At 61.1% G+C, this 27,031-nt stretch overlaps 4 protein-coding genes across 4 annotated transcripts; all 4 read right to left on the bottom strand.

Annotated features, from left to right (window-relative positions):
* Positions 1-1,517: 1,517 nt before the first annotated feature.
* On the bottom strand, positions 1,518-6,090 carry LOC148596192 (coiled-coil domain-containing protein 81-like). Its single transcript, XM_088526761.1, has 12 exons — positions 6,012-6,090; positions 5,770-5,831; positions 5,247-5,406; positions 4,691-4,944; positions 4,225-4,307; positions 3,775-3,881; positions 3,542-3,653; positions 3,152-3,260; positions 2,693-2,830; positions 2,172-2,248; positions 1,838-1,954; positions 1,518-1,611 (listed from the first exon to the last, which is right to left on the bottom strand). The coding sequence occupies exons 1-12, from the start codon at positions 6,088-6,090 to the stop codon at positions 1,518-1,520; spliced, it is 1,392 nt and encodes a 463-aa protein (XP_088382887.1).
* A 2,326-nt stretch (positions 6,091-8,416) lies between these two features.
* Positions 8,417-12,989, bottom strand: LOC148596191 (coiled-coil domain-containing protein 81-like). Its single transcript, XM_088526749.1, has 12 exons — positions 12,911-12,989; positions 12,669-12,730; positions 12,146-12,305; positions 11,590-11,843; positions 11,124-11,206; positions 10,674-10,780; positions 10,441-10,552; positions 10,051-10,159; positions 9,592-9,729; positions 9,071-9,147; positions 8,737-8,853; positions 8,417-8,510 (listed from the first exon to the last, which is right to left on the bottom strand). The coding sequence occupies exons 1-12, from the start codon at positions 12,987-12,989 to the stop codon at positions 8,417-8,419; spliced, it is 1,392 nt and encodes a 463-aa protein (XP_088382875.1).
* A 2,326-nt stretch (positions 12,990-15,315) lies between these two features.
* Positions 15,316-19,888, bottom strand: LOC148596190 (coiled-coil domain-containing protein 81-like). The gene is made up of 12 exons (XM_088526739.1): positions 19,810-19,888; positions 19,568-19,629; positions 19,045-19,204; positions 18,489-18,742; positions 18,023-18,105; positions 17,573-17,679; positions 17,340-17,451; positions 16,950-17,058; positions 16,491-16,628; positions 15,970-16,046; positions 15,636-15,752; positions 15,316-15,409 (listed from the first exon to the last, which is right to left on the bottom strand). The coding sequence occupies exons 1-12, from the start codon at positions 19,886-19,888 to the stop codon at positions 15,316-15,318; spliced, it is 1,392 nt and encodes a 463-aa protein (XP_088382865.1).
* A 2,325-nt stretch (positions 19,889-22,213) lies between these two features.
* On the bottom strand, positions 22,214-26,785 carry LOC148596189 (coiled-coil domain-containing protein 81-like). The gene is made up of 11 exons (XM_088526727.1): positions 26,707-26,785; positions 26,465-26,526; positions 25,942-26,101; positions 25,386-25,639; positions 24,920-25,002; positions 24,470-24,576; positions 24,237-24,348; positions 23,847-23,955; positions 23,388-23,525; positions 22,868-22,944; positions 22,214-22,307 (listed from the first exon to the last, which is right to left on the bottom strand). Exons 1-11 carry the CDS (start codon positions 26,783-26,785, stop codon positions 22,214-22,216), a joined length of 1,275 nt encoding a protein of 424 aa, XP_088382853.1.
* Positions 26,786-27,031: the final 246 nt, after the last annotated feature.

Raw genomic sequence — 27,031 nt, 5'->3', positions numbered from 1 at the left:
AATTAAGTCCATTCGTATTAACCAAAATGTTACTGAAGTTTTCACTCTCCAAGGCCACCATGGTGCCCAATTATGGAGCCCTGCAGGTCTATCCGCATCCAAATGCCAACCTGCTCCCTTCTCCCTCGCTGGAACAGGGGGGTCATGCCCTGGAGGACCAGGCCTCCTCCCTGCAGCCTTCGCATGTGCCCTGCCTCCCTGGGCGGCTCCTGCCTCATGTGTCCCTGACACACACAGGCGTCACGGCTGGAGCGATGCTGCACGGATCGCTTGCCCGCAGGAGAAACCCAGGGGCTTCATGTGAACAAGAGAGGCTGTAGGCAGCACCTGCAATGGCAAGTGCGGCCCCAAAACACGGCACCCCTGGCTTGTCTGTTCTTTCCCGCATGGACCTTGTGTCCCTTGGCTGATCCACAGTGGAAAGGCCAGTTCTCCATCCTTGCTATCACCACCACCACCACCAGTGAGTGCTCTCTGCCAAGCCCACCTGGACTCCACACCGGTCCTGCCTTCCTGTCTCAGTCCCACCAGGATGGCCGCTCTGCCTTCCCCCTCAAGCCACCTACTCACACCAGGCTGCTGCCAGCAGAGCAGCGAGGAGGGAAGAGCTTGGGAAGGGCTCACCACCACCGAGGGCTCCCAGGCCACATCTCCTCTGAACCTGCCGCAACACGGGCTGCACGGCCAGCCTCGCTTAACTGCACTGCTGCGCTCCCTCGCGCTTCTGAAGCGGACACCAGGCCTCCTGGGCCAGCCGGCCCAGCAGCAGAGCCGTCCTGCCCCAAGGGCTCCCTGGCGCCATCCCCACCAGTGCCCTCTGCACAGCACCATCCTTCGGACTCTTCCACAGCAGACAGATGCCTGTCCAGCCGCACAACAACTGCACCTCTGCCCTTCCACCACTTCCTTAAAGGGTTGCAGGCCCACGGGCACATACAGCCAAGAAAAGTGCCAGGGCCCAGCTCCACGTTGCTCACAAACAGCAGCGAGCGCTGCCAGCCCGTCCCTCCTGAGCCTCATCACGGTGCCTGCAAGGTGCCGTCGAGCACCACCAGCACCGCTTCCCTGGGCTCCCCGCTCTTCCCAAGCCGACAGCATGGCTGCTGGCCCATTCCCGCAAGGGAAGGTTTTGGGAAGAAGCTGCTTGCTTGACACAGCAATGAACAGGTCTTCCCAGCCCAGATCTCTGGAGCACCTCCACAGGCGCTGCAGTGCCTGGAGCTGGCGGATCACGCCTTCACCTCTGCACTGCCCCTCTTCTCAAGATGACCCCATGCCGGCAGGGTGACTGGCACAGGCGGCAGCATCCGGACCAAAGTACTCCCCTGCCACCACCACCACCAAGAAGTGCTCTCAGCCAACATCTCTTGGACCCAGCCATGCTCAGTTGAGTCCCCCAAAACACTCCCCTTGCTCCCGCCTGCCTCTTGTCGGCCCCTCTGAAGCTGCCCTGCTGCCCCTTGTTCTTTCACCTCCCAGCAAGGAAAGGCTCTCACCAACTCGCAATAAAAGCACATTTATTTCCGCCTAAAGAAGCCGTGGTGGTGGTGACCGCCCAGCATGCGGTCCTTCTGCTCCCTGCCCTGCAGACGGTCCATCAGCCGAGCGGCACTGCGGAGGCAGGAGGAAGATGTTGCGCCACTGGAGACGCTGCTCAGAATGGCGGGGGGCACCGTCCCCTCCACGCGCTTTGGGTGACGGGATGTGAGGGCCCAGGCCGTGCTCCAAGGTGCTGTTGGGCTCCCTGGCACGGCTTCCGGGCACCCTGTTTCCCCAGGGCCAGGGCAGGAAGGGCATGGCATGATGAGGAGAAGCCACATGGGTTTGAGGTGTTTACCGGCGCTCCTCTGTCTTCTTCAGCCACCACCGGTTTACTTCCACCTTTTTCCTCCAGCGGTCCCGGAGAACTCTGTAAGAACTGAGGAGCTCCTGCTTTGCTGGACGGGACTCTTGCCTGCAATACGGACGAGCAAGTCCATCTCCCGCTCTCCTGGTAGCCTTCTGGCCCCTTCTGACCTCAGCTCCCAATGGCCACGTGAGAAGAACCCTAGGACTGCTGCACATTGTGCCCCAGAGCCGAGGAATTGGAGGTCCCGGCAGCTCCTGGGAAGTCAGAGCCTCTTGCCTGTCCCAGGCGCTGGCTCTGAGCTTGAACCCCTACATACACGTACATCTGGGTGGTCCTCTCCGGCATTTGGGTGTCCCGCCTACGCCGCTGCTCGGGGCCAAACTGCTTCTGCAGAGAGATCTGTTTTGCGAGGAAAAGAAGAAGACATGGTCCCAACCTGGAGGGCTGAAGGGGCGAGACTCCCTGCCCCGGAAGGGAGGTCCCTTGTCCTTGCAGAGCCAGGCTCACGCTGCTCAGGGTGCTGACACCAAGGCCTGCCAGAGCCGAGTCCCTGCCCGTGGCTAAGAGGGGCTCCGGGTGGTTCCCCAGGAGCGTTGGGTTGCGGCTCCAAGGTCGGCAGCGCAGCCAGAGGTAGCCCAGGGGGAGCCATCCCTGCCCTTGCTGGAGCCCCTGGCTCCTTGTGGGCCCTCTTGTGCCCACAGTCTCCTCTGTGCTGGGAAGGGGAGGGCGAGCTTGGGCACAGCTCCTAGAGGCAGCTTCAGCGGGAGCCCTGGCTGCCTGGGAGCTCCACTGTGCTGCAGGCAGGAAAGGCCCTTTTGCAGAGGGCTCTGAGGCCTCTTGTACCTTGGCCTGGCGTTTGGCCTCTTCCGCCAGGGCGGCCTGCCGCTCTTCGTAGGGGCCTTCGAGCTCCCTCCGCTTCTCCTCTACAATGGCAGCAGTGGGATCTCTCGTGGGCCTCCACCTGGCAGGCTGGGCTGCATGCTGCGGGCCACGCAAGGCAGCAGTGTTAGCGTGGTGTCTTTGGTTGGGGAGTCTGCCCAGGGGGTGCTGCTGTTTCCATCCCATCCCCTCCTCTGTCTTGAGCCTCGCCACCATCCCTCTTTTGCGGGTGGTTCAGCAGACAGCAGCCTGGAAAAGCTCTGGTCAACGCAGCGCCCAACCGCGTCCCCAAGCAGCAGTGGAAGAGGCCAGCGATGGCTCCTGTGGCTTTGCACTGAGGGCCCTTTGCTGAGGGGTCTCTTAGGCCTGAGCTTCCCTACGAGCGGTCGAGACACTGGGACTCCCCTGAACCCGATCACGCACCTGTGCTGCAGCCCTGCGAGGGCCCGCAGGAGGGTGCGGGCTGTATTTCAAGGAAGCCCCTGGTTCCAGGGAGACGCCTGGGTTGGCAAACCATTGCTCCACAAAGATCCTGAGGAGACACCACAGGGCGTGTTAGGAGAAGGGCAGCAGCTGTTTGCTAAGAAGGATTTGTGTTCAGCTACCCCAGAGTGTGGTACGCCAGAAGAATACGAAGGCAACGGGAGGCTCTCCCGCAAGCCTGCATGCACTCGGCACCCAGCAAGCGTCAGCCTTTGCTGGAACGTGTGTCCACAGGCCTTGGCAGGCCCCTGCGATGCCGTGTCCATAGCAGACACGTCCCCTGTGCATCGGTACAAGTGTTCTGCTCCAGCCCTTTCCCAAGGCTCTCACCAGGGAGCACCCTCGCTCTTTGAGCTTTGCTGCCTCCTCACTCCCTCCTCCTTTGGCAGCAGGGGCAGAGACAGCTCCTCACGGTGCTGCAGGTGCTTCCCAGGACGCTGCTCTGCAAAGGGGAAAGCAGGAAGCTCATGAGAGCGGCTCTTTGGGAAGCTGTTTCCACTGGGCTGCTGTCACCCAGCACAGGACAAGGACCCAACGGCATCTGGAAGCAGCTTTTCCCTGACCTTTGCTGCTCCCAATGCCCCCATGCTCTTCCTTCAGCACTTTGATCTTTGGGAAGACCGCGGGGAAAGCCTGCGCCTCCGGGCTGCCTCGCACAGCGAGCTGGAACCTGGAAGCCAAAGGACAACCCAGCTGTGAAGGGAGGGTGTCCTATCCCCTTTGCAGCTCATGGCCACTGATCCTCCTCACTGCCCTTGGAGGCCCTCTTGCATCCCTGCTCCTCTATGATCAGGCACAGCTGCTCTTTGGCAGCTTTTTGAGGTCCTCAGCCCCAAAAGAAACATGGGGGAGCCTGCAGCCTCTCCTGTGCGGTGGGTGAAGCCCCTTCTCTCTGCTGGGAAGGAGGGCAGCTTGGGCAGAGTCACGGTGAGTGCCAGGGCTGCATGGTCCCAAGCAGCACTGAGGAAGCTGCCTACTTGCTTGGCCAAAGGCTGCCAAGGAAGCGTGCTCACCTTGGGAACATGTGCCCCGCGCCAGGCTGGCTCCTCTGAGGAGCAGGTCTGCTGAAGAGGGGCAGCTCTGTCAGCAGTAGCTTCTGCAACAGAACACAGAGCAATTGAGGGCTTCTGAGGCAGCCCTCTCCTTGCTGCTGAAGGCAGCGCATCCCTCCTGCTCCAAGAGGAGGCTGCCTCCACACAACCTCCTCTAAGCTCTCCACTGCTAACATTACCCCTCCTTCTGATGGGGAGAAGGGGCAGAGCAAGGAAGCGAGCGTGCTACTATCCCAGCCAGGCATTACGTGGTGGCAAGGGGCCAGCAATCACAAATCCTCTCTCTGCATTGAGAGCAAGCGCTGAGGAAGACCTGACCTCCCCACACCCTGGGCTGGTCGCCTCTGGGCTGGCCGACAGACACAAGGTTGGGCGTCTGTCGTGCACTTCCCCAGGAAGGCTGGTTTGAGAAACGGGAGCAGCTTACCCTACGCAGGCCAGAAATGAGGATCTCAATGGCCTCCAGACGCCGGGCGCATTGTGCAGAAAACTGCATGTGCACCCTGTCCCCTTGGCGGGCCAGAACCCCAATATCACCGAAGGTGAAGGCCACATTCTGCTTCCTCACGTGGGAAGAGAACAAGCGGATTGTCTCCTCCACGCAGCCTTCCACCACTTGCCACGAGTAGGAGGTGGCCCGGGACAAGCGCCCCATGTCCAGCGGTTTGATCTCCAGGTTAACTACGTGCAAGAGAAACAACGTCACTGCCCGCGTCTGGCCACATTGCCTTTGCTCGTCCCTCCACAAAGGTGCCTGCTGTGGAGGCAGGAGTTGGGGCACTCAAAGAGACAGACTCCAACTGTGCGTAATGTTCTACAGCACAAAGTGCTCCAGAGAAGGTCCTTGTCGGAAAGAGCACCGTGTGGGGCCACAAAGCTGCACGCGGCTGCTTCTCCTCACGTGTCCCCAAGAGCAGGGAACAGCCATGCAGCCCACAGGGGATGTGGCAAGGGGAAGCAGCGGGTGGGCGCTGCCATCTCACCAGGGAGAGTCACTTTGCGGTACTGGAGTCCCCGCAGCCAGTCCGCATCCCTGTCCATCTGGAACACAGGCCTTCGCACGACCAGCCGTTTATCGCCTGTGTCCACGGGCAGCACCTCTCGGAATGTGCCAAAGGTGCCGAGCCCCACGATCAGGACAGCCTGCACAGAGCAAAGACACCAAGGGCCACAAGTAAGGGAGGGAAAAAGGGACGATTGTCAGCGTGTTGCAAGGCTGCTCTGAGCCCTCCCCACTGCTGATGAGCAATGGAACACTTGAGGAAGGCTGCAGAGAAGAGCCACCTTCTTGCCATTGTGTCCTCACCCTCCTTGTAAGGGTCATCTATGTCCCTAAGCTACAGAAGCTGCTGGGGCTTTCCCCGGCTGCCCAAAAAGCTGCTCTGAAGCACACGGGCCACTGGGGATGTGGGGCCGTGGGGTTGGGGGAAGGTTGCTCACGGACAGCCAGGGCTCTCCGGATGGCTGAGACCCTACAGGGCCAGGGCCAGCAGGGCACCAGCGCACCTTGTCCTGACTCATCTCCTCCAGAATGTAATTGGACACAGCGTCCCAAATAGCAACAATCTCTGGAAAGCAAGAGAAAGACTTGTGAGGCACAGAGGATCCCCTTCCTCTGCGGCCACGAAGGCTGTCGTGGCAGCCCCCAGGCTCGCGTAGCCACCCGCACAGCCCACGCTCCACAGCTCTATGGACAGCTCAGAGCGTCTGGGGATCCTGCTGCAGGAAGCAGCTCCCAAAGCCTGTACCTTCACAAGAGAGCTGCACGAGCGTTCGGTACACGAAGCCCTGCTCTGGCCGGATGACCTCGGTCCAGGAGCCCTCCATCTCGCTCATCCCCTTGCCCTTAGCTCTCCGCTCCAGGCAGGGGAAAAGGACCCTCTTGTCGTCTCCTGGCCCCAGACTCCTGTCCAAGGCACCCCTGCTCCTCTGCCTGAGGGTGAGAGGCCCTCAGTGTCTCCCTGCCGCTGCTGTCGCTCTCCTGGCTGCAGAGCAGCTCCCACCGACAGCCGTGAGCAGCACCCGCTCAGCACCGGGGCTCGCAGGGAAGTGCGGGCACCACCACGCGTCCACAGAGACCTCTCAGTGACACCGTGCGCCCCATTATGACCTCAGCCTCATCTGGGCATCCCTGGGGGTTTATAAGGTCCCACGCAAACAGATGCCACAGCCAGGGAGGAGCACAGAGCTTTCCCCTTTTGCCCTGAGAAACACATCCCTTTCCCAATTTCAACTCCATACATGGAAATGGGAGCTGTTTCACATGACCTTGGAGCCGTTAGTCCCTGTCGCACCAAGGCCAAAGCAGTGCCCATCTCAAGCTCTCCCCTGGCTGTGTCCCCCCATACTGCGAGGTCTGACTGCACACACCAGCCTCAGCCCCTGCCACCACCATGGACGTGCCCACATGGCCTATGCTTAGCGCCGCCCCCGCTGCTATTTCTAGGCCCCAGCACCTGCCCTTCTGGAACCTTCTCCCACTCTGGTCTCAGGAGTGGCTGAGACACCCATCAGTCAAGGCAGGGGCACCACTTCGGGAAGTGAGGTGGAACCAGGCCCCTCCCTGTGGCTTCTGCAACCTTCTCTCGCAGCTCTGGCTCCGGGAGTGGTTATCACCATCTCTCAGCAAAGCTGGTAATTAAGTCCATTCGTATTAACCAAAATGTTACTGAAGTTTTCACTCTCCAAGGCCACCATGGTGCCCAATTATGGAGCCCTGCAGGTCTATCCGCATCCAAATGCCAACCTGCTCCCTTCTCCCTCGCTGGAACAGGGGGGTCATGCCCTGGAGGACCAGGCCTCCTCCCTGCAGCCTTCGCATGTGCCCTGCCTCCCTGGGCGGCTCCTGCCTCATGTGTCCCTGACACACACAGGCGTCACGGCTGGAGCGATGCTGCACGGATCGCTTGCCCGCAGGAGAAACCCAGGGGCTTCATGTGAACAAGAGAGGCTGTAGGCAGCACCTGCAATGGCAAGTGCGGCCCCAAAACACGGCACCCCTGGCTTGTCTGTTCTTTCCCGCATGGACCTTGTGTCCCTTGGCTGATCCACAGTGGAAAGGCCAGTTCTCCATCCTTGCTATCACCACCACCACCACCAGTGAGTGCTCTCTGCCAAGCCCACCTGGACTCCACACCGGTCCTGCCTTCCTGTCTCAGTCCCACCAGGATGGCCGCTCTGCCTTCCCCCTCAAGCCACCTACTCACACCAGGCTGCTGCCAGCAGAGCAGCGAGGAGGGAAGAGCTTGGGAAGGGCTCACCACCACCGAGGGCTCCCAGGTCACATCTCCTCTGAACCTGCCGCAACACGGGCTGCACGGCCAGCCTCGCTTAACTGCACCGCTGCGCTCCCTCGCGCTTCTGAAGCGGACACCAGGCCTCCTGGGCCAGCCGGCCCAGCAGCAGAGCCGTCCTGCCCCAAGGGCTCCCTGGCGCCATCCCCACCAGTGCCCTCTGCACAGCACCATCCTTCGGACTCTTCCACAGCAGACAGATGCCTGTCCAGCCGCACAACAACTGCACCTCTGCCCTTCCACCACTTCCTTAAAGGGTTGCAGGCCCACGGGCACATACAGCCAAGAAAAGTGCCAGGGGCCAGCTCCACGTTGCTCACAAACAGCAGCGAGCGCTGCCAGCCCGTCCCTCCTGAGCCTCATCACGGTGCCTGCAAGGTGCCGTCGAGCACCACCAGCACCGCTTCCCTGGGCTCCCCGCTCTTCCCAAGCCGACAGCATGGCTGCTGGCCCATTCCCGCAAGGGAAGGTTTTGGGAAGAAGCTGCTTGCTTGACACAGCAATGAACAGGTCTTCCCAGCCCAGATCTCTGGAGCACCTCCACAGGCGCTGCAGTGCCTGGAGCTGGCGGATCACGCCTTCACCTCTGCACTGCCCCTCTTCTCAAGATGACCCCATGCCGGCAGGGTGACTGGCACAGGCGGCAGCATCCGGACCAAAGTACTCCCCTGCCACCACCACCACCAAGAAGTGCTCTCAGCCAACATCTCTTGGACCCAGCCATGCTCAGTTGAGTCCCCCAAAACACTCCCCTTGCTCCCGCCTGCCTCTTGTCGGCCCCTCTGAAGCTGCCCTGCTGCCCCTTGTTCTTTCACCTCCCAGCAAGGAAAGGCTCTCACCAACTCGCAATAAAAGCACATTTATTTCCGCCTAAAGAAGCCGTGGTGGTGGTGACCGCCCAGCATGCGGTCCTTCTGCTCCCTGCCCTGCAGACGGTCCATCAGCCGAGCGGCACTGCGGAGGCAGGAGGAAGATGTTGCGCCACTGGAGACGCTGCTCAGAATGGCGGGGGGCACCGTCCCCTCCACTCGCTTTGGGTGACGGGATGTGAGGGCCCAGGCCGGGCTCCAAGGTGCTGTTGGGCTCCCTGGCACGGCTGCCGGGCACCCTGTTTCCCCAGGGCCAGGGCAGGAAGGGCATGGCATGATGGGGAGAAGCCACATGGGTTTGAGGTGTTTACCGGCGCTCCTCTGTCTTCTTCAGCCACCACCGGTTTACTTCCACCTTTTTCCTCCAGCGGTCCCGGAGAACTCTGTAAGAACTGAGGAGCTCCTGCTTTGCTGGACGGGACTCTTGCCTGCAATACGGACGAGCAAGTCCATCTCCCGCTCTCCTGGTAGCCTTCTGGCCCCTTCTGACCTCAGCTCCCAATGGCCACGTGAGAAGAACCCTAGGACTGCTGCATATTGTGCCCCAGAGCCGAGGAATTGGAGGTCCCGGCAGCTCCTGGGAAGTCAGAGCCTCTTGCCTGTCCCAGGCGCTGGCTCTGAGCTTGAACCCCTACATACACGTACATCTGGGTGGTCCTCTCCGGCATTTGGGTGTCCCGCCTACGCCGCTGCTCGGGGCCAAACTGCTTCTGCAGAGAGATCTGTTTTGCGAGGAAAAGAAGAAGACATGGTCCCAACCTGGAGGGCTGAAGGGGCGAGACTCCCTGCCCCGGAAGGGAGGTCCCTTGTCCTTGCAGAGCCAGGCTCACGCTGCTCAGGGTGCTGACACCAAGGCCTGCCAGAGCCGAGTCCCTGCCCGTGGCTAAGAGGGGCTCCGGGTGGTTCCCCAGGAGAGTTGGGTTGCGGCTCCAAGGTCGGCAGCGCAGCCAGAGGTAGCCCAGGGGGAGCCATCCCTGCCCTTGCTGGAGCCCCTGGCTCCTTGTGGGCCCTCTTGTGCCCACAGTCTCCTCTGTGCTGGGAAGGGGAGGGCGAGCTTGGGCACAGCTCCTAGAGGCAGCTTCAGCGGGAGCCCTGGCTGCCTGGGAGCTCCACTGTGCTGCAGGCAGGAAAGGCCCTTTTGCAGAGGGCTCTGAGGCCTCTTGTACCTTGGCCTGGCGTTTGGCCTCTTCCGCCAGGGCGGCCTGCCGCTCTTCGTAGGGGCCTTCGAGCTCCCTCCGCTTCTCCTCTACAATGGCAGCAGTGGGATCTCTCGTGGGCCTCCACCTGGCAGGCTGGGCTGCATGCTGCGGGCCACGCAAGGCAGCAGTGTTAGCGTGGTGTCTTTGGTTGGGGAGTCTGCCCAGGGGGTGCTGCTGTTTCCATCCCATCCCCTCCTCTGTCTTGAGCCTCGCCACCATCCCTCTTTTGCGGGTGGTTCAGCAGACAGCAGCCTGGAAAAGCTCTGGTCAACGCAGCGCCCAACCGCGTCCCCAAGCAGCAGTGGAAGAGGCCAGCGATGGCTCCTGTGGCTTCGCACTGAGGGCCCTTTGCTGAGGGGTCTCTTAGGCCTGAGCTTCCCTACGAGCGGTCGAGACACTGGGACTCCCCTGAACCCGATCACGCACCTGTGCTGCAGCCCTGCGAGGGCCCGCAGGAGGGTGCGGGCTGTATTTCAAGGAAGCCCCTGGTTCCAGGCAGACGCCTGGGTTGGCAAACCATTGCTCCACAAAGATCCTGAGGAGACACCACAGGGCGTGTTAGGAGAAGGGCAGCAGCTGTTTGCTAAGAAGGATTTGTGTTCAGCTACCCCAGAGTGTGGTACGCCAGAAGAATACGAAGGCAACGGGAGGCTCTCCCGCAAGCCTGCATGCACTCGGCACCCAGCAAGCGTCAGCCTTTGCTGGAACGTGTGTCCACAGGCCTTGGCAGGCCCCTGCGATGCCGTGTCCATAGCAGACACGTCCCCTGTGCATCGGTACAAGTGTTCTGCTCCAGCCCTTTCCCAAGGCTCTCACCAGGGAGCACCCTCGCTCTTTGAGCTTTGCTGCCTCCTCACTCCCTCCTCCTTTGGCAGCAGGGGCAGAGACAGCTCCTCACGGTGCTGCAGGTGCTTCCCAGGACGCTGCTCTGCAAAGGGGAAAGCAGGAAGCTCATGAGAGCGGCTCTTTGGGAAGCTGTTTCCACTGGGCTGCTGTCACCCAGCACAGGACAAGGACCCAACGGCATCTGGAAGCAGCTTTTCCCTGACCTTTGCTGCTCCCAATGCCCCCATGCTCTTCCTTCAGCACTTTGATCTTTGGGAAGACCGCGGGGAAAGCCTGCGCCTCCGGGCTGCCTCGCACAGCGAGCTGGAACCTGGAAGCCAAAGGACAACCCAGCTGTGAAGGGAGGGTGTCCTATCCCCTTTGCAGCTCATGGCCACTGATCCTCCTCACTGCCCTTGGAGGCCCTCTTGCATCCCTGCTCCTCTATGATCAGGCACAGCTGCTCTTTGGCAGCTTTTTGAGGTCCTCAGCCCCAAAAGAAACATGGGGGAGCCTGCAGCCTCTCCTGTGCGGTGGGTGAAGCCCCTTCTCTCTGCTGGGAAGGAGGGCAGCTTGGGCAGAGTCACGGTGAGTGCCAGGGCTGCATGGTCCCAAGCAGCACTGAGGAAGCTGCCTACTTGCTTGGCCAAAGGCTGCCAAGGAAGCGTGCTCACCTTGGGAACATGTGCCCCGCGCCAGGCTGGCTCCTCTGAGGAGCAGGTCTGCTGAAGAGGGGCAGCTCTGTCAGCAGTAGCTTCTGCAACAGAACACAGAGCAATTGAGGGCTTCTGAGGCAGCCCTCTCCTTGCTGCTGAAGGCAGCGCATCCCTCCTGCTCCAAGAGGAGGCTGCCTCCACACAACCTCCTCTAAGCTCTCCACTGCTAACATTACCCCTCCTTCTGATGGGGAGAAGGGGCAGAGCAAGGAAGCGAGCGTGCTACTATCCCAGCCAGGCATTACGTGGTGGCAAGGGGCCAGCAATCACAAATCCTCTCTCTGCATTGAGAGCAAGCGCTGAGGAAGACCTGACCTCCCCACACCCTGGGCTGGTCGCCTCTGGGCTGGCCGACAGACACAAGGTTGGGCGTCTGTCGTGCACTTCCCCAGGAAGGCTGGTTTGAGAAACGGGAGCAGCTTACCCTACGCAGGCCAGAAATGAGGATCTCAATGGCCTCCAGACGCCGGGCGCATTGTGCAGAAAACTGCATGTGCACCCTGTCCCCTTGGCGGGCCAGAACCCCAATATCACCGAAGGTGAAGGCCACATTCTGCTTCCTCACGTGGGAAGAGAACAAGCGGATTGTCTCCTCCACGCAGCCTTCCACCACTTGCCACGAGTAGGAGGTGGCCCGGGACAAGCGCCCCATGTCCAGCGGTTTGATCTCCAGGTTAACTACGTGCAAGAGAAACAACGTCACTGCCCGCGTCTGGCCACATTGCCTTTGCTCGTCCCTCCACAAAGGTGCCTGCTGTGGAGGCAGGAGTTGGGGCACTCAAAGAGACAGACTCCAACTGTGCGTAATGTTCTACAGCACAAAGTGCTCCAGAGAAGGTCCTTGTCGGAAAGAGCACCGTGTGGGGCCACAAAGCTGCACGCGGCTGCTTCTCCTCACGTGTCCCCAAGAGCAGGGAACAGCCATGCAGCCCACAGGGGATGTGGCAAGGGGAAGCAGCGGGTGGGCGCTGCCATCTCACCAGGGAGAGTCACTTTGCGGTACTGGAGTCCCCGCAGCCAGTCCGCATCCCTGTCCATCTGGAACACAGGCCTTCGCACGACCAGCCGTTTATCGCCTGTGTCCACGGGCAGCACCTCTCGGAATGTGCCAAAGGTGCCGAGCCCCACGATCAGGACAGCCTGCACAGAGCAAAGACACCAAGGGCCACAAGTAAGGGAGGGAAAAAGGGACGATTGTCAGCGTGTTGCAAGGCTGCTCTGAGCCCTCCCCACTGCTGATGAGCAATGGAACACTTGAGGAAGGCTGCAGAGAAGAGCCACCTTCTTGCCATTGTGTCCTCACCCTCCTTGTAAGGGTCATCTATGTCCCTAAGCTACAGAAGCTGCTGGGGCTTTCCCCGGCTGCCCAAAAAGCTGCTCTGAAGCACACGGGCCACTGGGGATGTGGGGCCGTGGGGTTGGGGGAAGGTTGCTCACGGACAGCCAGGGCTCTCCGGATGGCTGAGACCCTACAGGGCCAGGGCCAGCAGGGCACCAGCGCACCTTGTCCTGACTCATCTCCTCCAGAATGTAATTGGACACAGCGTCCCAAATAGCAACAATCTCTGGAAAGCAAGAGAAAGACTTGTGAGGCACAGAGGATCCCCTTCCTCTGCGGCCACGAAGGCTGTCGTGGCAGCCCCCAGGCTCGCGTAGCCACCCGCACAGCCCACGCTCCACAGCTCTATGGACAGCTCAGAGCGTCTGGGGATCCTGCTGCAGGAAGCAGCTCCCAAAGCCTGTACCTTCACAAGAGAGCTGCACGAGCGTTCGGTACACGAAGCCCTGCTCTGGCCGGATGACCTCGGTCCAGGAGCCCTCCATCTCGCTCATCCCCTTGCCCTTAGCTCTCCGCTCCAGGCAGGGGAAAAGGACCCTCTTGTCGTCTCCTGGCCCCAGACTCCTGTCCAAGGCACCCCTGCTCCTCTGCCTGAGGGTGAGAGGCCCTCAGTGTCTCCCTGCCGCTGCTGTCGCTCTCCTGGCTGCAGAGCAGCTCCCACCGACAGCCGTGAGCAGCACCCGCTCAGCACCGGGGCTCGCAGGGAAGTGCGGGCACCACCACGCGTCCACAGAGACCTCTCAGTGACACCGTGCGCCCCATTATGACCTCAGCCTCATCTGGGCATCCCTGGGGGTTTATAAGGTCCCACGCAAACAGATGCCACAGCCAGGGAGGAGCACAGAGCTTTCCCCTTTTGCCCTGAGAAACACATCCCTTTCCCAATTTCAACTCCATACATGGAAATGGGAGCTGTTTCACATGACCTTGGAGCCGTTAGTCCCTGTCGCACCAAGGCCAAAGCAGTGCCCATCTCAAGCTCTCCCCTGGCTGTGTCCCCCCATACTGCGAGGTCTGACTGCACACACCAGCCTCAGCCCCTGCCACCACCACTGATGTGCCCACATGGCCTATGCTTAGCGCCGCCCCCGCTGCTATTTCTAGGCCCCAGCACCTGCCCTTCTGGAACCTTCTCCCACTCTGGTCTCAGGAGTGGCTGAGACACCCATCAGTCAAGGCAGGGGCACCACTTCGGGAAGTGAGGTGGAACCAGGCCCCTCCCTGTGGCTTCTGCAACCTTCTCTCGCAGCTCTGGCTCCGGGAGTGGTTATCACCATCTCTCAGCAAAGCTGGTAATTAAGTCCATTCGTATTAACCAAAATGTTACTGAAGTTTTCACTCTCCAAGGCCACCATGGTGCCCAATTATGGAGCCCTGCAGGTCTATCCGCATCCAAATGCCAACCTGCTCCCTTCTCCCTCGCTGGAACAGGTGGGTCATGCCCTGGAGGACCAGGCCTCCTCCCTGCAGCCTTCGCATGTGCCCTGCCTCCCTGGGCGGCTCCTGCCTCATGTGTCCCTGACACACACAGGCGTCACGGCTGGAGCGATGCTGCACGGATCGCTTGCCCACAGGAGAAACCCAGGGGCTTCATGTGAACAAGAGAGGCTGTAGGCAGCACCTGCAATGGCAAGTGCGGCCCCAAAATACGGCACCCCTGGCTTGTCTGTTCTTTCCCGCATGGACCTTGTGTCCCCTGGCTGATCCACAGTGGAAAGGCCAGTTCTCCATCCTTGCTATCACCACCACCACCACCAGTGAGTGCTCTCTGCCAAGCCCACCTGGACTCCACACCGGTCCTGCCTTCCTGTCTCAGTCCCACCAGGATGGCCGCTCTGCCTTCCCCCTCAAGCCACCTACTCACACCAGGCTGCTGCCAGCAGAGCAGCGAGGAGGGAAGAGCTTGGGAAGGGCTCACCACCACCGAGGGCTCCCAGGCCACATCTCCTCTGAGCCTGCCGCAACACGGGCTGCACGGCCAGCCTCGCTTAACTGCACTGCTGCGCTCCCTCGCGCTTCTGAAGCGGACACCAGGCCTCCTGGGCCAGCCGGCCCAGCAGCAGAGCCGTCCTGCCCCAAGGGCTCCCTGGCGCCATCCCCACCAGTGCCCTCTGCACAGCACCATCCTTCGGACTCTTCCACAGCAGACAGATGCCTGTCCAGCCGCACAACAACTGCACCTCTGCCCTTCCACCACTTCCTTAAAGGGTTGCAGGCCCACGGGCACATACAGCCAAGAAAAGTGCCAGGGCCCAGCTCCACGTTGCTCACAAACAGCAGCGAGCGCTGCCAGCCCGTCCCTCCTGAGCCTCATCACGGTGCCTGCAAGGTGCCGTCGAGCACCACCAGCACCGCTTCCCTGGGCTCCCCGCTCTTCCCAAGCCGACAGCATGGCTGCTGGCCCATTCCCGCAAGGGAAGGTTTTGGGAAGAAGCTGCTTGCTTGACACAGCAATGAACAGGTCTTCCCAGCCCAGATCTCTGGAGCACCTCCACAGGCGCTGCAGTGCCTGGAGCTGGCGGATCACGCCTTCACCTCTGCACTGCCCCTCTTCTCAAGATGACCCCATGCCGGCAGGGTGACTGGCACAGGCGGCAGCGTCCGGACCAAAGTACTCCCCTGCCACCACCACCACCAAGAAGTGCTCTCAGCCAACATCTCTTGGACCCAGCCATGCTCAGTTGAGTCCCCCAAAACACTCCCCTTGCTCCCGCCTGCCTCTTGTCGGCCCCTCTGAAGCTGCCCTGCTGCCTCTTGTTCTTTCACCTCCCAGCAAGGAAAGGCTCTCACCAACTCGCAATAAAAGCACATTTATTTCCGCCTAAAGAAGCCGTGGTGGTGGTGACCGCCCAGCATGCGGTCCTTCTGCTCCCTGCCCTGCAGACGGTCCATCAGCCGAGCGGCACTGCGGAGGCAGGAGGAAGATGTTGCGCCACTGGAGACGCTGCTCAGAATGGCGGGGGGCACCGTCCCCTCCACGCGCTTTGGGTGACGGGATGTGAGGGCCCAGGCCGTGCTCCAAGGTGCTGTTGGGCTCCCTGGCACGGCTTCCGGGCACCCTGTTTCCCCAGGGCCAGGGCAGGAAGGGCATGGCATGATGAGGAGAAGCCACATGGGTTTGAGGTGTTTACCGGCGCTCCTCTGTCTTCTTCAGCCACCACCGGTTTACTTCCACCTTTTTCCTCCAGCGGTCCCGGAGAACTCTGTAAGAACTGAGGAGCTCCTGCTTTGCTGGACGGGACTCTTGCCTGCAATACGGACGAGCAAGTCCATCTCCCGCTCTCCTGGTAGCCTTCTGGCCCCTTCTGACCTCAGCTCCCAATGGCCACGTGAGAAGAACCCTAGGACTGCTGCACATTGTGCCCCAGAGCCGAGGAATTGGAGGTCCCGGCAGCTCCTGGGAAGTCAGAGCCTCTTGCCTGTCCCAGGCGCTGGCTCTGAGCTTGAACCCCTACATACACGTACATCTGGGTGGTCCTCTCCGGCATTTGGGTGTCCCGCCTACGCCGCTGCTCGGGGCCAAACTGCTTCTGCAGAGAGATCTGTTTTGCGAGGAAAAGAAGAAGACATGGTCCCAACCTGGAGGGCTGAAGGGGCGAGACTCCCTGCCCCGGAAGGGAGGTCCCTTGTCCTTGCAGAGCCAGGCTCACGCTGCTCAGGGTGCTGACACCAAGGCCTGCCAGAGCCGAGTCCCTGCCCGTGGCTAAGAGGGGCTCCGGGTGGTTCCCCAGGAGCGTTGGGTTGCGGCTCCAAGGTCGGCAGCGCAGCCAGAGGTAGCCCAGGGGGAGCCATCCCTGCCCTTGCTGGAGCCCCTGGCTCCTTGTGGGCCCTCTTGTGCCCACAGTCTCCTCTGTGCTGGGAAGGGGAGGGCGAGCTTGGGCACAGCTCCTAGAGGCAGCTTCAGCGGGAGCCCTGGCTGCCTGGGAGCTCCACTGTGCTGCAGGCAGGAAAGGCCCTTTTGCAGAGGGCTCTGAGGCCTCTTGTACCTTGGCCTGGCGTTTGGCCTCTTCCGCCAGGGCGGCCTGCCGCTCTTCGTAGGGGCCTTCGAGCTCCCTCCGCTTCTCCTCTACAATGGCAGCAGTGGGATCTCTCGTGGGCCTCCACCTGGCAGGCTGGGCTGCATGCTGCGGGCCACGCAAGGCAGCAGTGTTAGCGTGGTGTCTTTGGTTGGGGAGTCTGCCCAGGGGGTGCTGCTGTTTCCATCCCATCCCCTCCTCTGTCTTGAGCCTCGCCACCATCCCTCTTTTGCGGGTGGTTCAGCAGACAGCAGCCTGGAAAAGCTCTGGTCAACGCAGCGCCCAACCGCGTCCCCAAGCAGCAGTGGAAGAGGCCAGCGATGGCTCCTGTGGCTTTGCACTGAGGGCCCTTTGCTGAGGGGTCTCTTAGGCCTGAGCTTCCCTACGAGCGGTCGAGACACTGGGACTCCCCTGAACCCGATCACGCACCTGTGCTGCAGCCCTGCGAGGGCCCGCAGGAGGGTGCGGGCTGTATTTCAAGGAAGCCCCTGGTTCCAGGGAGACGCCTGGGTTGGCAAACCATTGCTCCACAAAGATCCTGAGGAGACACCACAGGGCGTGTTAGGAGAAGGGCAGCAGCTGTTTGCTAAGAAGGATTTGTGTTCAGCTACCCCAGAGTGTGGTACGCCAGAAGAATACGAAGGCAACGGGAGGCTCTCCCGCAAGCCTGCATGCACTCGGCACCCAGCAAGCGTCAGCCTTTGCTGGAACGTGTGTCCACAGGCCTTGGCAGGCCCCTGCGATGCCGTGTCCATAGCAGACACGTCCCCTGTGCATCGGTACAAGTGTTCTGCTCCAGCCCTTTCCCAAGGCTCTCACCAGGGAGCACCCTCGCTCTTTGAGCTTTGCTGCCTCCTCACTCCCTCCTCCTTTGGCAGCAGGGGCAGAGACAGCTCCTCACGGTGCTGCAGGTGCTTCCCAGGACGCTGCTCTGCAAAGGGGAAAGCAGGAAGCTCATGAGAGCGGCTCTTTGGGAAGCTGTTTCCACTGGGCTGCTGTCACCCAGCACAGGACAGGGACCCAACGGCATCTGGAAGCAGCTTTTCCCTGACCTTTGCTGCTCCCAATGCCCCCATGCTCTTCCTTCAGCACTTTGATCTTTGGGAAGACCGCGGGGAAAGCCTGCGCCTCCGGGCTGCCTCGCACAGCGAGCTGGAACCTGGAAGCCAAAGGACAACCCAGCTGTGAAGGGAGGGTGTCCTATCCCCTTTGCAGCTCATGGCCACTGATCCTCCTCACTGCCCTTGGAGGCCCTCTTGCATCCCTGCTCCTCTATGATCAGGCACAGCTGCTCTTTGGCAGCTTTTTGAGGTCCTCAGCCCCAAAAGAAACATGGGGGAGCCTGCAGCCTCTCCTGTGCGGTGGGTGAAGCCCCTTCTCTCTGCTGGGAAGGAGGGCAGCTTGGGCAGAGTCACGGTGAGTGCCAGGGCTGCATGGTCCCAAGCAGCACTGAGGAAGCTGCCTACTTGCTTGGCCAAAGGCTGCCAAGGAAGCGTGCTCACCTTGGGAACATGTGCCCCGCGCCAGGCTGGCTCCTCTGAGGAGCAGGTCTGCTGAAGAGGGGCAGCTCTGTCAGCAGTAGCTTCTGCAACAGAACACAGAGCAATTGAGGGCTTCTGAGGCAGCCCTCTCCTTGCTGCTGAAGGCAGCGCATCCCTCCTGCTCCAAGAGGAGGCTGCCTCCACACAACCTCCTCTAAGCTCTCCACTGCTAACATTACCCCTCCTTCTGATGGGGAGAAGGGGCAGAGCAAGGAAGCGAGCGTGCTACTATCCCAGCCAGGCATTACGTGGTGGCAAGGGGCCAGCAATCACAAATCCTCTCTCTGCATTGAGAGCAAGCGCTGAGGAAGACCTGACCTCCCCACACCCTGGGCTGGTCGCCTCTGGGCTGGCCGACAGACACAAGGTTGGGCGTCTGTCGTGCACTTCCCCAGGAAGGCTGGTTTGAGAAACGGGAGCAGCTTACCCTACGCAGGCCAGAAATGAGGATCTCAATGGCCTCCAGACGCCGGGCGCATTGTGCAGAAAACTGCATGTGCACCCTGTCCCCTTGGCGGGCCAGAACCCCAATATCACCGAAGGTGAAGGCCACATTCTGCTTCCTCACGTGGGAAGAGAACAAGCGGATTGTCTCCTCCACGCAGCCTTCCACCACTTGCCACGAGTAGGAGGTGGCCCGGGACAAGCGCCCCATGTCCAGCGGTTTGATCTCCAGGTTAACTACGTGCAAGAGAAACAACGTCACTGCCCGCGTCTGGCCACATTGCCTTTGCTCGTCCCTCCACAAAGGTGCCTGCTGTGGAGGCAGGAGTTGGGGCACTCAAAGAGACAGACTCCAACTGTGCGTAATGTTCTACAGCACAAAGTGCTCCAGAGAAGGTCCTTGTCGGAAAGAGCACTGTGTGGGGCCACAAAGCTGCACGCGGCTGCTTCTCCTCACGTGTCCCCAAGAGCAGGGAACAGCCATGCAGCCCGCAGGGGATGTGGCAAGGGGAAGCAGCGGGTGGGCGCTGCCATCTCACCAGGGAGAGTCACTTTGCGGTACTGGAGTCCCCGCAGCCAGTCCGCATCCCTGTCCATCTGGAACACAGACCTTCGCACGACCAGCCGTTTATCGCCTGTGTCCACGGGCAGCACCTCTCGGAATGTGCCAAAGGTGCCGAGCCCCACGATCAGGACAGCCTGCACAGAGCAAAGACACCAAGGGCCACAAGTAAGGGAGGGAAAAAGGGACGATTGTCAGCGTGTTGCAAGGCTGCTCTGAGCCCTCCCCACTGCTGATGAGCAATGGAACACTTGAGGAAGGCTGCAGAGAAGAGCCACCTTCTTGCCATTGTGTCCTCACCCTCCTTGTAAGGGTCATCTATGTCCCTAAGCTACAGAAGCTGCTGGGGCTTTCCCCGGCTGCCCAAAAAGCTGCTCTGCAGCACACGGGCCACTGGGGATGTGGGGCCGTGGGGTTGGGGGAAGGTTGCTCACGGACAGCCAGGGCTCTCCGGATGGCTGAGACCCTACAGGGCCAGGGCCAGCAGGGCACCAGCGCACCTTGTCCTGACTCATCTCCTCCAGAATGTAATTGGACACAGCGTCCCAAATAGCAACAATCTCTGGAAAGCAAGAGAAAGACTTGTGAGGCACAGAGGATCCCCTTCCTCTGCGGCCACGAAGGCTGTCGTGGCAGCCCCCAGGCTCGCGTAGCCACCCGCACAGCCCACGCTCCACAGCTCTATGGACAGCTCAGAGCGTCTGGGGATCCTGCTGCAGGAAGCAGCTCCCAAAGCCTGTACCTTCACAAGAGAGCTGCACGAGCGTTCGGTACACGAAGCCCTGCTCTGGCCGGATGACCTCGGTCCAGGAGCCCTCCATCTCGCTCATCCCCTTGCCCTTAGCTCTCCGCTCCAGGCAGGGGAAAAGGACCCTCTTGTCGTCTCCTGGCCCCAGACTCCTGTCCAAGGCACCCCTGCTCCTCTGCCTGAGGGTGAGAGGCCCTCAGTGTCTCCCTGCCGCTGCTGTCGCTCTCCTGGCTGCAGAGCAGCTCCCACCGACAGCCGTGAGCAGCACCCGCTCAGCACCGGGGCTCGCAGGGAAGTGCGGGCACCACCACGCGTCCACAGAGACCTCTCAGTGACACCGTGCGCCCCATTATGACCTCAGCCTCATCTGGGCATCCCTGGGGGTTTATAAGGTCCCACGCAAACAGATGCCACAGCCAGGGAGGAGCACAGAGCTTTCCCCTTTTGCCCTGAGAAACACATCCCTTTCCCAATTTCAACTCCATACATGGAAATGGGAGCTGTTTCACATGACCTTGGAGCCGTTAGTCCCTGTCGCACCAAGGCCAAAGCAGTGCCCATCTCAAGCTCTCCCCTGGCTGTGTCCCCCCATACTGCGAGGTCTGACTGCACACACCAGCCTCAGCCCCTGCCACCACCATTGATGTGCCCACATGGCCTATGCTTAGCGCCGCCCCCGCTGCTATTTCTAGGCCCCAGCACCTGCCCTTCTGGAACCTTCTCCCACTCTGGTCTCAGGAGTGGCTGAGACACCCATCAGTCAAGGCAGGGGCACCACTTCGGGAAGTGAGGTGGAACCAGGCCCCTCCCTGTGGCTTCTGCAACCTTCTCTCGCAGCTCTGGCTCCGGGAGTGGTTATCACCATCTCTCAGCAAAGCTGGTAATTAAGTCCATTCGTATTAACCAAAATGTTACTGAAGTTTTCACTCTCCAAGGCCACCATGGTGCCCAATTATGGAGCCCTGCAGGTCTATCCGCATCCAAATGCCAACCTGCTCCCTTCTCCCTCGCTGGAACAGGTGGGTCATGCCCTGGAGGACCAGGCCTCCTCCCTGCAGCCTTCGCATGTGCCCTGCCTCCCTGGGCGGCTCCTGCCTCATGTGTCCCTGACACACACAGGCGTCACGGCTGGAGCGATGCTGCACGGATCGCTTGCCCGCAGGAGAAACCCAGGGGCTTCATGTGAACAAGAGAGGCTGTAGGCAGCACCTGCAATGGCAAGTGCGGCCCCAAAACACGGCACCCCTGGCTTGTCTGTTCTTTCCCGCATGGACCTTGTGTCCCCTGGCTGATCCACAGTGGAAAGGCCAGTTCTCCATCCTTGCTATCACCACCACCACCACCAGTGAGTGCTCTCTGCCAAGCCCTCCTGGACTCCACACCGGTCCTGCCTTCCTGTCTCAGTCCCACCAGGATGGCCGCTCTGCCTTCCCCCTCAAGCCACCTACTCACACCAGGCTGCTGCCAGCAGAGCAGCGAGGAGGGAAGAGCTTGGGAAGGGCTCACCACCACCGAGGGCTCCCAGGCAACATCTCCTCTGAGCCTGCCCCGACACGGGCTGCACGGCCAGCCTCGCTTAACTGCACCTCTGCGCTCCCTCGCGCTTCTGAAGCGGACACCAGGCCTCCTGGGCCAGCTGGCCCAGCAGCAGAGCCGTCCTGCCCCAAAGGCTCCCTGGCGCCATCCCCACCAGTGCCCTCTGCACAGCACCATCCCTCGGGCTCTTCCACAGCAGACAGATGCCTGTCCAGCCGCACAACAACTGCACCTCTGCCCTTCCACCACTTCCTTAAAGGGTTGCAGGCCCACGGGCACATACAGCCAAGAAAGTGCCAGGGCCCAGCTCCACGTTGCTCACAAACAGCAGCGAGCGCTGCCAGCCCGTCCCTCCTGAGCCTCATCGCGGTGTCTGCAAGGTGCCGTCGAGCGCCACCAGCACCGCTTCCCTGGGCTCCCCGCTCTTCCCAAGCCGACAGCATGGCTGCTGGCCCATTCCCGCAAGGGAAGGTTTTGGGAAGAAGCTGCTTGCTTGACACAGCAATGAACAGGTCTTCCCAGCCCAGATCTCTGGAGCACCTCCACAGGCGCTGCAGTGCCTGGAGCTGGCGGATCACGCCTTCACCCCTGCACTGCCCCTCTTCTCCAGATGACCCCGTGCCGGCAGGGTGACTGGCACAGGCGGCAGCGTCCGGACCAAAGTACTCCCCTGCCACCACCACCACCAAGAAGTCCTCTCAGCCAACATCTCTTGGACCCAGCCATGCTCAGTTGAGTCCCCCAAAACACTCCCCTTGCTCCCGCCTGCCTCTTGTCGGCCCCTCTGAAGCTGCCCTGCTGCCCCTTGTTCTTTCACCTCCCAGCAAGGAAAGGCTCTCACCAACTCGCAATAAAAGCACATTTATTTCCGCCTAAAGAAGCCGTGGTGGTGGTGACCGCCCAGCATGCGGTCCTTCTGCTCCCTGCCCTGCAGACGGTCCATCAGCCGAGCGGCGCTGCGGGGGCAGGAGGAAGATGTTGCGCCACTGGAGACGCTGCTCAGAATGGCGGGGGGCACCGTCCCCTCCACGCACTTTGGGTGACGGGATGCGAGGGCCCAGGTCGGGCTCCAAGGTGCTGCTGGGCTCCCTGGCACGGCTGCCGGGCACCCTGTTTCCCCAGGGCCAGGGCAGGAAGGGCATGGCATGATGGGGAGAAGCCACATGGGTTTGAGGTGTTTACCGGCGCTCCTCTGTCTTCTTCAGCCACCACCGGTTTACTTCCACCTTTTTCCTCCAGCGGTCCCGGAGAACTCTGTAAGAACTGAGGAGCTCCTGCTTTGCTGGACGGGACTCCTGCCTGCAATATGGACGAACAAGTCCATCTCCTGCTCTCCTGGGAGCCTTCTGGCCCCTTCTGACCTCAGCTCCCAATGGCCACGTGAGAAGAACCCTAGGACTGCTGCACATTGTGCCCCAGAGCCAAGGAATTGGAGGTCCCGGCAGCTCCTGGGAAGTCAGAGCCTCTTGCCTGTCCCAGGCGCTGGCTCTGAGCTTTAACCCCTACATACACGTACATCTGGGTGGTCCTCTCTGGCATTTGGGTGTCCCGCCTACGCCGCTGCTCGGGGCCAAACTGCTTCTGCAGAGAGATCTGTTTTGCGAGGAAAAGAAGAAGAAATGGTCCCAACCTGGAGGGCTGAAGGGGCGAGACTCCCTGCCCCGGAAGGGAGGTCCCTTGTCCTTGCAGAGCCAGGCTCACGCTGCTCAGGGTGCTGACACCAAGGCCTGCCAGAGCCGAGTCCCTGCCCGTGGCTCCGAGGGGCTCCAGGTGGTTCCCCAGGAGAGTTGGGTTGTGGCTCCAAGGTCGGCAGCGCAGCCAGAGGTAGCCCAGGGGGAGCCATCCCTGCCCTTGCTGGAGCCCCTGGCTCCTTGTGGGCCCTCTTGTGCCCACAGTCTCCTCTGTGCTGGGAAGGGGAGGGCGAGCTTGGGCACAGCTCCTAGAGGCAGCTTCAGCGGGAGCCCTGGCTGCCTGGGAGCTCCACTGTGCTGCAGGCAGGAAAGGCCCTTTTGCAGAGGGCTCTGAGCCTCTTGTACCTTGGCCTGGCGTTTGGCCTCTTCCGCCAGGGCGGCCTGCCGCTCTTCGTAGGGGCCTTCGAGCTCCCTCCGCTTCTCCTCTACAATGGCAGCAGTGGGATCTCTCGTGGGCCTCCACCTGGCAGGCTGGGCTGCATGCTGCGGGCCACGCAAGGCAGCAGTGTTAGCGTGGTGTCTTTGGTTGGGGAGTCTGCCCAGGGGGTGCTGCTGTTTCCATCCCATCCCCTCCTCTGTCTTGAGCCTCGCCACCATCCCTCTTTTGCGGGTGGTTCAGCAGACAGCAGCCTGGAAAAGCTCTGGTCAACGCAGCGCCCAACCGCGTCCCCAAGCAGCAGTGGAAGAGGCCAGCGATGGCTCCTGTGGCTTCGCACTGAGGGCCCTTTGCTGAGGGGTCTCTTAGGCCTGAGCTTCCCTACGAGCGGTCGAGACACTGGGACTCCCCTGAACCCGATCACGCACCTGTGCTGCAGCCCTGCAAGGGCCCGCAGGAGGGTGCGGGCTGTATTTCAAGGAAGCCCCTGGTTCCAGGGAGACACCTGGGTTGGCAAACCATTGCTCCACAAAGATCCTGAGGAGACACCACAGGGCGTGTTAGGAGAAGGGCAGCAGCTGTTTGCTAAGAAGGATTTGTGTTCAGCTACCCCAGAGTGTGGTACGCCAGAAGAATACGAAGGCAACGGGAGGCTCTCCTGCAAGCCTGCATGCACTCGGCACCCAGCAAGCGTCAGCCTTTGCTGGAACGTGTGTCCACAGGCCTTGGCAGGCCCCTGCGATGCCGTGTCCATAGCAGACACGTCCCCTGTGCATCGGTACAAGTGTTCTGCTCCAGCCCTTTCCCAAGGCTCTCACCAGGGAGCACCCTCGCTCTTTGAGCTTTGCTGCCTCCTCACTCCCTCCTCCTTTGGCAGCAGGGGCAGAGACAGCTCCTCACGGTGCTGCAGGTGCTTCCCAGGACGCTGCTCTGCAAAGGGGAAAGCAGGAAGCTCATGAGAGCGGCTCTTTGGGAAGCTGTTTCCACTGGGCTGCTGTCACCCAGCACAGGACAGGGACCCAACGGCATCTGGAAGCAGCTTTTCCCTGACCTTTGCTGCTCCCAATGCCCCCATGCTCTTCCTTCAGCACTTTGATCTTTGGGAAGACCGCGGGGAAAGCCTGCGCCTCCGGGCTGCCTCGCACAGCGAGCTGGAACCTGGAAGCCAAAGGACAACCCAGCTGTGAAGGGAGGGTGTCCTATCCCCTTTGCAGCTCATGGCCACTGATCCTCCTCACTGCCCTTGGAGGCCCTCTTGCATCCCTGCTCCTCTATGATCAGGCACAGCTGCTCTTTGGCAGCTTTTTGAGGTCCTCAGCCCCAAAAGAAACATGGGGGAGCCTGCAGCCTCTCCTGTGCGGTGGGTGAAGCCCCTTCTCTCTGCTGGGAAGGAGGGCACCTTGGGCAGAGTCACGGTGAGTGCCAGGGCTGCATGGTCCCAAGCAGCACTGAGGAAGCTGCCTACTTGCTTGGCCAAAGGCTGCCAAGGAAGCGTGCTCACCTTGGGAACATGTGCCCCGCGCCAGGCTGGCTCCTCTGAGGAGCAGGTCTGCTGAAGAGGGGCAGCTCTGTCAGCAGTAGCTTCTGCAACAGAACACAGAGCAATTGAGGGCTTCTGAGGCAGCCCTCTCCTTGCTGCTGAAGGCAGCGCATCCCTCCTGCTCCAAGAGGAGGCTGCCTCCACACAACCTCCTCTAAGCTCTCCACTGCTAACATTACCCCTCCTTCTGATGGGGAGAAGGGGCAGAGCAAGGAAGCGAGCGTGCTACTATCCCAGCCAGGCATTACGTGGTGGCAAGGGGCCAGCAATCACAAATCCTCTCTCTGCATTGAGAGCAAGCGCTGAGGAAGACCTGACCTCCCCACACCCTGGGCTGGTCGCCTCTGGGCTGGCCGACAGACACAAGGTTGGGCGTCTGTCGTGCACTTCCCCAGGAAGGCTGGTTTGAGAAACGGGAGCAGCTTACCCTACGCAGGCCAGAAATGAGGATCTCAATGGCCTCCAGACGCCGGGCGCATTGTGCAGAAAACTGCATGTGCACCCTGTCCCCTTGGCGGGCCAGAACCCCAATATCACCGAAGGTGAAGGCCACATTCTGCTTCCTCACGTGGGAAGAGAACAAGCGGATTGTCTCCTCCACGCAGCCTTCCACCACTTGCCACGAGTAGGAGGTGGCCCGGGACAAGCGCCCCATGTCCAGCGGTTTGATCTCCAGGTTAACTACGTGCAAGAGAAACAACGTCACTGCCCGCGTCTGGCCACATTGCCTTTGCTCGTCCCTCCACAAAGGTGCCTGCTGTGGAGGCAGGAGTTGGGGCACTCAAAGAGACAGACTCCAACTGTGCGTAATGTTCTACAGCACAAAGTGCTCCAGAGAAGGTCCTTGTCGGAAAGAGCACTGTGTGGGGCCACAAAGCTGCACGCGGCTGCTTCTCCTCACGTGTCCCCAAGAGCAGGGAACAGCCATGCAGCCCGCAGGGGATGTGGCAAGGGGAAGCAGCGGGTGGGCGCTGCCATCTCACCAGGGAGAGTCACTTTGTGGTACTGGAGTCCCCGCAGCCAGTCCGCATCCCTGTCCATCTGGAACACAGGCCTTCGCACGACCAGCCGTTTATCGCCTGTGTCCACGGGCAGCACCTCTCGGAATGTGCCAAAGGTGCCGAGCCCCACGATCAGGACAGCCTGCACAGAGCAAAGACACCAAGGGCCACAAGTAAGGGAGGGAAAAAGGGACGATTGTCAGCGTGTTGCAAGGCTGCTCTGAGCCCTCCCCACTGCTGATGAGCAATGGAACACTTGAGGAAGGCTGCAGAGAAGAGCCACCTTCTTGCCATTGTGTCCTCACCCTCCTTGTAAGGGTCATCTATGTCCCTAAGCTACAGAAGCTGCTGGGGCTTTCCCCGGCTGCCCAAAAAGCTGCTCTGCAGCACACGGGCCACTGGGGATGTGGGGCCGTGGGGTTGGGGGAAGGTTGCTCACGGACAGCCAGGGCTCTCCGGATGGCTGAGACCCTACAGGGCCAGGGCCAGCAGGGCACCAGCGCACCTTGTCCTGACTCATCTCCTCCAGAATGTAATTGGACACAGCGTCCCAAATAGCAACAATCTCTGGAAAGCAAGAGAAAGACTTGTGAGGCACAGAGGATCCCCTTCCTCTGCGGCCACGAAGGCTGTCGTGGCAGCCCCCAGGCTCGCGTAGCCACCCGCACAGCCCACGCTCCACAGCTCTATGGACAGCTCAGAGCGTCTGGGGATCCTGCTGCAGGAAGCAGCTCCCAAAGCCTGTACCTTCACAAGAGAGCTGCACGAGCGTTCGGTACACGAAGCCCTGCTCTGGCCGGATGACCTCGGTCCAGGAGCCCTCCATCTCGCTCATCCCCTTGCCCTTAGCTCTCCGCTCCAGGCAGGGGAAAAGGACCCTCTTGTCGTCTCCTGGCCCCAGACTCCTGTCCAAGGCACCCCTGCTCCTCTGCCTGAGGGTGAGAGGCCCTCAGTGTCTCCCTGCCGCTGCTGTCGCTCTCCTGGCTGCAGAGCAGCTCCCACCGACAGCCGTGAGCAGCACCCGCTCAGCACCGGGGCTCGCAGGGAAGTGCGGGCACCACCACGCGTCCAC

The sequence above is a fragment of the Tinamus guttatus genome, unplaced genomic scaffold (assembly GCF_059628265.1).
Source record: "Tinamus guttatus ecotype Peru unplaced genomic scaffold, ASM5962826v1 Tinamus_guttatus_pri_ptg000026l, whole genome shotgun sequence".
Taxonomy (NCBI): domain Eukaryota; kingdom Metazoa; phylum Chordata; class Aves; order Tinamiformes; family Tinamidae; genus Tinamus; species Tinamus guttatus.
This window is presented reverse-complemented; position numbering and strand designations above follow the sequence as displayed.

Excerpts from the sequence above, each read along its gene's own strand:
- LOC148596192 (XM_088526761.1), bottom strand. The coding sequence starts at position 6,090 with ATGGAGGGCTCCTGGACCGAGGTCATCCGGCCAGAGCAGGGCTTCGTG. Across the intron at positions 4,945-5,246 it reads CCGCAAAGTGACTCTCCCTG|TTAACCTGGAGATCAAACCG; the intron begins GTGAGATGGCAG and ends TCTTGCACGTAG. Across the intron at positions 1,612-1,837 it reads AAGAAGACAGAGGAGCGCCG|TGCCGCTCGGCTGATGGACC; the intron begins GTAAACACCTCA and ends CTGCCTCCGCAG.
- LOC148596190 (XM_088526739.1), bottom strand. The coding sequence starts at position 19,888 with ATGGAGGGCTCCTGGACCGAGGTCATCCGGCCAGAGCAGGGCTTCGTG. Across the intron at positions 18,106-18,488 it reads TCATTTCTGGCCTGCGTAGG|AAGCTACTGCTGACAGAGCT; the intron begins GTAAGCTGCTCC and ends GTTCTGTTGCAG. Across the intron at positions 15,410-15,635 it reads AAGAAGACAGAGGAGCGCCG|TGCCGCTCGGCTGATGGACC; the intron begins GTAAACACCTCA and ends CTGCCTCCGCAG.
- LOC148596191 (XM_088526749.1), bottom strand. The coding sequence starts at position 12,989 with ATGGAGGGCTCCTGGACCGAGGTCATCCGGCCAGAGCAGGGCTTCGTG. Across the intron at positions 10,781-11,123 it reads GCGGGGCACATGTTCCCAAG|GTTCCAGCTCGCTGTGCGAG; the intron begins GTGAGCACGCTT and ends TTTGGCTTCCAG. Across the intron at positions 8,511-8,736 it reads AAGAAGACAGAGGAGCGCCG|TGCCGCTCGGCTGATGGACC; the intron begins GTAAACACCTCA and ends CTGCCTCCGCAG.
- LOC148596189 (XM_088526727.1), bottom strand. The coding sequence starts at position 26,785 with ATGGAGGGCTCCTGGACCGAGGTCATCCGGCCAGAGCAGGGCTTCGTG. Across the intron at positions 23,526-23,846 it reads CTTGCAGGGCTGCAGCACAG|CATGCAGCCCAGCCTGCCAG; the intron begins GTGCGTGATCGG and ends CGTGGCCCGCAG. Across the intron at positions 22,945-23,387 it reads AGGCCAAACGCCAGGCCAAG|ATCTCTCTGCAGAAGCAGTT; the intron begins GTACAAGAGGCT and ends CTCGCAAAACAG.